Genomic DNA, 9463 nt, shown 5'->3' with positions numbered 1-9463 from the left:
TTTTTGTTTTCTGATCATTTGATTGTTGTGACGTTAAATTGAGAATGCATTCATTTAAATTTTAAAATTCATTTTTAATTTCCTCATGGTTTGAAGTCAATATCATCTGCATTTGTTGTAACAGAACATACATTTCCTCTTGGTAAGTATTTATTTTTTTCTTGGTATGCTCTTTCTGCAGATCTCCGATGCTCCATAATGATCAAAAATCCTTTCTCTGCCAATCACTTTAAAGTTGCAATTTAAAAAATATTTATAATCCAGGAAGGTCATTTTTTCTAAGTTTTATAATTCTCATTTTGTAGATAGTCCACGTTTTCTTTTGTTACAGCTACTCTTTGTTTAATCAAAGCCCTGAAGGTCATAACAACAGGCTTTTCTTTCTGGGCTGTATATTTAGGGTAGTATTTTCATCCACCACTAGATATCAACACCAGTCCATCTTTTAATTTTCTGTATTTTTCCCCCCTAAACTTAATTTGCCGCGTCCATTTAGAGGAGGGTGGAACAAAGACACCCACCCTCACTTTCAGAGAATTTTTACTTCTGGGATTTTTTCTTTTCTTTTTCTCAGGAAATCTGTAAGGTAGAAGAGAGAAAATCAATATTCTTATCCAGTTCAGTCACGCTGTTTACAATCATGCTTAGTTTCGTGCTTTTTGGCTTCAGCTGCATGCTAGCCTTTCTTCAGTCAGTTTTTGGAGATCTTTCCGCAGACATCCGGATCGACCATCGTCTCCCCAGGATCGGCGTGGCTTCCCTCCTTCCTTGCCACCTCTCTGGGGTGGCTTTGGGCCCATTTAGGGTCCCCAAACAGAGAAATCAGCCATAGGGACCAGAGTGTCTTGATCCCACGGCTGTTGCGCTAGCTGTGCAGAACCGGAAGCTTCTAAATCAGTATTTTCTCTATCTTTCTATAACTGAACCTAAGTCTATTTCTCCCTATAAACCCCTCATGATTGAAGATACCAGGTCAAGACTTCCACTACATTTTCTACTTGGCCTGCTGATACCTCACCCCATGTCAATATTTTAACCAGAAGACAAAATATTCCCCAGATATACCCACCATCCCAGTGAGACACTTACAGATCCCAAACACATTATAATAATGATGCTGGGGGTTTGTGTCATACATCATCCTATTTATCATAAAAGTATGTTTTTAAATTGGACAAAAAATATGGGGGCATACAGGTAGTCCTCAACTTATGACAACTGAGCCCGAAATTTATGCTGTTAAGTAAGAAATTTGTTAAGTGATCTTTGCCCCATTTTACGATTTTTCTTGCCACATTTGTTAAATGGATCACTGCACTTGTTAAGTTAGTAACATGGTTGTTAAGTGAATTTAGTTTCCACATTGACTTTGCTTGTCAGAAGATTGCAAATGCTGATCCCATGACCTCAGGACACTGCAGCCGGCATAAATATGAGTCAGTTATCAAGCATCCAAATAGTAAATCATGTGACCTACAATGGTCTTAAGTATGAAAAATGGTTACAAGTCATTTTTTTTTCAGGGATGTTGTAACTTCGAATGGTCACTAAGTGAACTGTTGTAAGCTGAGGACTACCTGTATTGATATTTTCTGATATGAGATAGAGTCCTTTGTTCCTAAAGGGTCTAAACCATATGTCCAGCTATATACTATGAAAATGTCATTAAAATGTGTGATATCTAACATAGCCTAGATATCTACTATAACCTGATTACACAGGGTTTTTCCTCAGAAGCCTTTTGTTGTGATTCAGGGTCAGCCTGTGGGTTCGGCAGTTGGGTCGGACGACTCAGAGGAGGAGGGGGGTGTTGAAGACCTTGCTGAGGGGGTTGAAGATCTTGCTGATGATAGCCCTCAGGCAGGCCCCTCCCACTTGGTCACCATGGAGACCCGGCTGTGTGAGCCTGACAGTGTGGATGAAGATGACCCACAGCTGGCCCTGTTCAAGGAAGCCCGACGCAGGAGGCAGTCAAGTAGGAGTAAACAGAGGAAGGCAATGGGGCTTCTCGGAAGGAGAGAAGCCACGCCCTGAACTCTTTATAAAAGGAATGTGTGGGGAGGGCTGGTTTGCTGAAAGCAACCGCTCAGATAGTGTTTCAAAGCTCCTGTATCTTGGTTCGTGTCTTGTTTGTTTTTGTAGTAATAAATTTGGCAGACGTAATTCCAGCCTCTTGCCGTTTGTAAAGGGGTTGCTTTTTCTGCAGGGCCGGTAGCAGGCTGGTACAGAACACCTTTTCATAAGGGACATCTAATGCAAGCATACAAAAAATAAATATGTCTGGGCTTCTTTGTATCATATTATTTAAGTAACATGCTACCTCCGGATTTCAGTTTGCAAAAGACTTTAATAGGATTAGTGTTAAGGTCAAGAGATATTTGTTCTATGTTTGCTGCCCAATGAGAAGCACTTCGGGTTGCTTTTTTCAACATATCATACCTACCCACAAATGCTTAACTGCAATATCCTGGTTGTTATCTGCTGCAGTGTCCCAGCATAACTAAGGATAAACAGATTTGCTTGAAAAAACATATTTGACCTCTTTAAAACTGCAAGCAGATGGCTACATTCGAAGGTCATCTAGCAGCAAATAAATGTCATAGTCTGCTCTTTCCTTTTGTGGATTGCAAAATATATAAACTGCTTCAAAGGAAATTAGGGAAAGCACTTGCACTGTGGTTCCCATATTAAGTATGATGTAGAATAAATAACCTTGCAGCTGCCCCGAGGTTATACCAATTTTACAATGGATCAAGGAAAGTGTTATCTTATTCCCAATGACACTAAGCCTTTTCTAGAACACACTACAGTACCTTTCCCTCTGCATTTATGGATGTACGGTAACTATATTATTAGATACGCTTTTTGCACAGATCATGTTCCAATGCCTCTGAAGAAATTGAAACTTTAGAATTGGTCTCTCTGAGGCGTAGATTTTACAAGAAATTATGCTCTCAACTAATCCAAACCTTAACAAATAAGACTGCTTGACTATTCTAACCAATGGTATTTCAATTTTTTTCCTAACAGGGAAGTACTCTGAAATCACTATATATTTGCTAAATTCTATGCCTAAGTCCTAAAGCTTGCTATGTTCAGACCTGGTAATAGTAGGTGTATTTTGTATTTGATATTATAATTTAAATTATTGTATATACCCAACATTGGAAGGCGAATTCACCTTTGTAAATTGATGCTTTCTTACTGCTAACTTTTTTGTGGAATTTTCATCATGCCAAAATCCAATTAGTGTCATTTTATTTGAAGAAAAAAAATTGTAATGATGCTTTTAAAATGTTATTTTCTCTTAAGTGTATTTGGGAGACATTTTAAATGTAAACGGGGCAAGTGTTATACTATTTCTGAGAATTAAAAAAAATTAAGTGTCCCATAAATCAATCTTCTCCAAAGTGGCATCCTCTGAGCATCGATATTATTCCCAACCAAACATACTCAGGATCCAATATATATATGTAGACTAGACTGGAAAACAGTTATAAATCATGGAAAAATACAAAACTGACATAAAGGATTTTTCAACAAAACAAAAAAGGTTTCCACAATGTTTATAACATACTGACTCATGCATGTTTTCAGTGGTCTCATTGCTGCAGAATTATCTATATTTATTCAAATCATTGTAAGCTTCATTCTACTCTATACTGAATATTTCAAATCAGATGATTTGGGAATCTTATAAATGGATTGGACTGGAAAATCTATAGGTTGGCTATAGCTCTGAAATTTGTATTATTTATATTCTTGACAGCCAATGAATATATGTGAAATATTTTTCTTTCAGCAATTCATGTCTATCAGCATATGGTTCTGAAGTTTGCGAAATACTTTGGTTGCCATAGGTGCTGAATGCTGTTTATTCATTCTGAGTCAGATGACAGATTCAGATTAGAAACTTCTGTTATCCAATACTAACAATTACAACACTAATCATGCCACTATAGGTCAGCAGTATGTACACAAACAACATATTAGGCAAAATTTCATCTGTGCTGCAACCCCAGTAAAGCCTATTGTATCCTGCAACACAGCTGATAAACTCTATCATACAATGGGGCTGCCTAAAATTCTATTAAGAACAGGAATGTGCAGTTTGGGCCACATGTATATGTATCTAGAAAAAACTGCATTGAAATCAGCTGGGTTCACTTCTATAAAAATATGCACTGATAGAAGTTTTGTCTCTTGTTAAAAATCTTGTATGAATGCTAATACAAACTTCTGCAAGCAATAATAAATTAATACTACCAGATGAAATCTGCAAAAATCTGGACAACTATTAGATGACAACAAACAGATAAAGAAAACATTAACATCTTTGGTGCCATCTGGAAATTGTCAGAATTTTTGCAACCCTAGCAGTGTTTACCAAAAATATTGGAAAATACTGTATGTAGAAACTGCTTATAAGTTTATTAACCAAAATGAATCCTTCATATTAGTAGTAGGCTTTTCCTCACATATTTTTTAAAGTACAGTACTGAAACAAATTATAAATAAAATGATTGACGGGTTCTTCAGATGCAATTACTTTTGTATGAAGTTATTTCTCTGTAGAATTCCATGTGACTGGGAATTGTCAGTAGATTACAGATATACAAGTGCAACTATATATATATCTATATCTTAGAATACAGGAATATTCAAATAGTAACATGAACTTTCAGACTTACATTTGATCATAGATCCTATTACAAATTTTATATATTTATAGCTAATTTTTCCTCTTATGAAATGCTGAAATGTACATGCAAATTAGTTATGAATAAAAATCCATATGCATATAATGCAAGCCCTTAACATATACATGTTTATACATAAATACATCACATATACTAGCTGTACATGCAGCTCTGTACAACAAAGAAAACTAACAAAAAACAGAGATATCCAAGCCAGTCAAGAAATGACTTTTTAAACAAAGATTTTTAGAACAAACCTATGACTTGTTAAAAAATTTGACTGAATTTAGATTAGATTCACATGGGTTTGCTGGCCAGATACATCACATGATGAACAAGCTTTCAAAACAATTGCTTCTTCTTGAAAATCTCACAAAGCTGTTTGTTTTCATATTTCAGACTCAAATTGCTAACATTGGATTCCAATTCAGGTTTCTGAACAAAAAAGACATTATTTTTAAGGAAGTCATGTTGCAACACCAATTTAGAAGTGCCCCCTTGAGAAATTTAATCATAAACACAATTTATTTTGCATTTTTTTAATGGAAATTACCGATTTGACCCCGATAATGTGGACCTCAAGTGAAAAATGTGAATTGCTCTCATTGATGGTTCCAATGGATTGTTTTCTTGGCTATGATGATATGCTCAGGAGTTTCTCCAACCCCAAAGTTCAAAAATGCTTTCCATCAGTCTTAACTTTCACTTCCATACAGTAACAAAGAGAAATGGCTTGCACAATTTTAATCAGCAGAGATATATAGGAATCTGGCTACTTAAATGTCTTTTGCAAGGCCTTCATGGCTGCTCTTAAGTACTAGCGGGCAACCTATTTCTTGATTGCTGAATTAATGGAAATACTTGATATTTACTGATTTATGAACGGGAATAGTTCATTTCATATTTTTTAACGGAAATACTTCAAATGCGTATCGCTGTCACACGACCCGTCACACTGAAGTAACCGGCTGCGACGCGAAGATGCAATCCGAACCGTAAGGCAGCCAGAAGTCCGCGAGACTTACTTTTGAGCAGCTATACCAGGGGTCGGCAACCTCGGCTCTTTTATGACTCGTGGACTTCAACTCCCAGAATTCCTGAGCCAGCATAGCTGGCTCAGGAATTCTGGGAGTTGAAGTCCACGAGTCATAAAAGAGCCGAGGTTGCCGAGCCCTGAAAAGGGCTGAGCTCGGGGAACGGGCCGAAACGAGTCCCCCAAAGAACTGGGCGTGTTTGTGGGCAGGGACGAAGGGTAGCGCGTGCCGGTGGCGTGAGAACGAGAAAGCGTCACCTCACCAGAAAAGGCCGAACGACTCTCTGAACGAAGGCGGAGCCGGCCGTCTCGGCTGCCGGCTTCAACTCCGGAGGGGAGGAGAAAGACGTCTCGGTAACTCCCTCCGGAGGTTTTGCTCACGAGCACTAGCAACGCTTCGCGTAGAAAACCAGTAGGCGAGGGGACGGCTCTTCCGGCTTCTCAACCACACTTCCGACTAATCGGCCAAGCCTCGCCGGCGATTCCTAAAAGCCGACGGCAAAGCGAGCCAGAGAGGGGCACCAGTTTCTCCGGAGATGCGCCATCAGTTTACTTTACGGGGCCAGAGCTGTGGGAAGCTCTGCGGCCTGTGCGTCGCCGTCCTTTTACTGGCCCTTCTGCCCGGCCGGGTAAGCGAGTGAGCGGAGAGTGGCGCTTGAGAGGGCGAATCTGGAGATGGTGCAGATGCGGGTCCGAGAATAGCCTTGGGAACCTGACGGAGGGAGGGGAAAGTGGCTTGAGCTTGTTTCAAGCGGGGGCGGCATGTGCTGTATGGAGGCGTCCTCCAGTTTCGTGTCCCAGGATGGGTTGGACACCCGCCACAAACTCATTCTGCACCAACCCTGTTGAGTGAGATAAGGAGTTACGTACTCCATCTGCTGGGGAGGCAAGGGGGTGAGGTGGACACGTTTGCAACTGTGACTCCTACTCCTATGAAGCAGCCTTTGGCAAAAGGCACGACTAATATATTCCAAGTGCCTTAAGTGTTTACTTGAAAATAAGCCTTGTTAAACTCCACAGCTTATTGGAGTCGCATCTTTTCCCGGGTAAACGCCTATGGAGAGTTTGATTTCGGAGTGACATTCCTGAAGATGGTTCTGAGTTTAAGAACTGTGTCTCGGCAATTGCATAGAACCGAAAATTGGGCAGACAAAAATAACCTGGGATTAATGAACTGAATCAAAAGCAAACGCTGCTATCTTAATTCCGAGGGTGTAAATTAAAAAGAATGATGCTGTTTTATGAGAGTTTTAATTATGAGTGGTTGTAGTTATCTGCAAAATATAGGTTGTGATATACTACCGGTATATATGTGGAACTTAGCAGTTACATTGAATTGGAAAGCAGTTTGTAGTTTATCATTGTAATTTATTACATAATTCAGCAGTGTACATGGCATAATATACATTGCAGCTTTAACTCAGCTTACTGAAACCTACAAAGTGAATGCAAGAACAGGAATGAAGTGGAGGGACAGAGGAAGGCTAAATGTTGTCCCTGTATCAACTGCATCTGCTTACAATGCCTTATATGTTTACAATAGGAAACAAGGGGAATATTAAGGAAAATTGGATGTGTGTCACAAGGAGGTTCTCAGAAACAGTTTCAGTTACTTTGGATGAAGTGTGGAGAAAGGTTTCCATTGTCGCTTGCTTGATGATTTATTTTCTGCAAAGACTGGTTACACCTGACAATTGACCTTTTTTTGTGTGAAAATATTGTATCCACTTTAATTTTTTTTAAAAGTATTGAAGTGTTCACAATATGAGATACTGAATCTCCCATAGAGATTATTAAAAAAACAATTTAACAATGCAACAGATAACCAAATGAATTAATTGTAAATAGCCAACTCTTTAAGATCGATATTTTTTACAGCAGATAAAAATGGAAGATCATTTGGGGAAAGTAACTTGCAAGATGTCACTTTTCAAGACACCTAATTAGACAAGTAGATGGTCTGATAATGGTTGTACTTATTTAAAACCAGTGTCAGTTTTACTGCACTAGTGCTTAGGATGACCTTTCTGTGATATTCCTTTTTTTACATTTAGGAGAATTTAAACATAGTATCTTCTGCACTTTGACTCTAGTTAAATGCCTAATGCCTAGTTTTTCAAAGACATACTATTTATTTTGGGCATTCTAGCAACAACAGCTAGCTTAAAAAACTGCTGTTTCCAGATTTTTTTGCTTCAGAAATGTGATTTATTTATATATTGTATTTTTTAACTGCCTATCTCCCTCAGATGACAGTCCCCAGAGAAGGAAAATAAGCTTAACAGCCTTTACAATTTGTTACAGCCATAATCCATGATATAGTTGTTTCCCTGTTATACTTCAAATCTATATGGGCTGATCATGAAAGTGCTCTGTGTAGGTAAGAGTATTCTACAACTTCCCTGCTTCTGCAAGTGATATATTCACCTGCTGGAAGATAGCAGTAGACTATTCTGTTGAAGTGATTAGACTGTGCTTCAGAATATATTTAATTTTGCCTTTTCATCGTAGTCTAACGTAACTATACATCAACATATTCATTTGGTCAATAATCAGTGATTAATTTCTAGAAGTTGCAGACTGCTTGACTCATCCCAGTACTAAGGAAGATGGGGCATACAAGGTAAGGAAAGGGTGTGGAGTTAGTAGGAAGATTTCTGATAAAAACCAAATTATTTTAGTGATGATAAAATTTAGTTATAGAGGATCCCTTCCTGTTATGTATCCATAAGGCATTCAAAATTATTAAGAATGGGATAGAAATGTTTCAACCCAGTTTTTGGGCCTCAGGCTGGAGCACAGATGTTACCATCATTACTCCCATGCTGGGTGAAACTCTAAAATTCTTTCTGTGGTTTGTTTCGAAGAGGAAATCCCACAAGAGTACAGTTGATTTCTAGTAGGCTACTGCTTATTACAGACTATGCCTGTAATCTGTGTAAGTTGGAGTAAAATAGATTTCCTATATGTTGTTGTTGTTAGCTGCAAAGTCGTGTCCAACACATTGCGACCCTATGGACAACGTTCCTCCAGGCCTTCCTGTCCTCTACCATCTTCTGGAGTCCATTTAAGCTCACGCCTACTGCTTCAGTGACTCCATCCAGCCACCTCATTCTCTGTCGTCCCCTTCTCTTGATTTCCTATATATTCGTAGACAAAAAAGGAACAGATGGAACAGATAGTGACTTAATGCTTTTATGGAACTGGCAATATTTAATGGAAAATTTGCTTTACTGAAAGAGGTAGAGCATATCAGAAAGTATATTGCAGGAACTCACTGGATACTTTGCCTCCATTTTCAATGAGCAAGATATGTCCATTGTTTTGAATCAACGGTACCTTGTCCTGCAGATTTTTCTACACCTACCTCTTCTGCTTTTTATATGAACTATTTATTTTGTGGAGTTTCTTTGTAGAGACATATGCTAAACATATTTTCAGTAATGTACATGTAATGCAAGCTGCAGAGCGGGTGAAGGGACTTTCTGTTGGTCAATGTATTATTGGGTTCCATATTTGTTAACATACTTGGGGAAATGCCTCAGTAGATACTGTGGAATCATATTTTACAGCACAGGCCTACTTTTTAATATCTCAGTTGTAATAGTATGATAATTGTACCTAGTAAAATTTGATGTAATAGCCTTGAAAAAAGACAAGTACAGATGGACTTCATTTAATTAGCACTTGTTCAGTAACTGTCTGAACTTGTGCTGTACTGAACAAGTAG

The 9463-nt window shown here is 38.4% G+C and overlaps 1 protein-coding gene across 3 annotated transcripts in view; it reads left to right on the top strand.

Annotated features, from left to right (window-relative positions):
- Positions 1-6013: 6013 nt before the first annotated feature.
- Positions 6014-9463, top strand: part of NPC1 (NPC intracellular cholesterol transporter 1) — a 48616-nt gene continuing 45166 nt past the window's right edge. Inside the window, exon 1 of one of the 3 annotated variants that reach the window (XR_014025752.1) lies at positions 6014-6362. Coding sequence is in view for 2 of the 3 variants with exons in the window: in XM_081322337.1 (XP_081178463.1) it covers positions 6270-6362 (93 nt within the window). In the remaining variant the exon portion in view is untranslated. The remainder of the gene's footprint in view (positions 6363-9463) is intronic. The other 2 variants (XM_081322337.1, XM_081322338.1) reach the window with 2 other exon arrangements.

This window comes from Vipera berus (assembly GCF_964194415.1).
Source record: "Vipera berus genome assembly, chromosome: 3".
Taxonomy (NCBI): domain Eukaryota; kingdom Metazoa; phylum Chordata; class Lepidosauria; order Squamata; family Viperidae; genus Vipera; species Vipera berus.
Note: the sequence above shows the minus strand (reverse complement) of the source record. Positions and strands in the feature narration are given on the sequence as shown.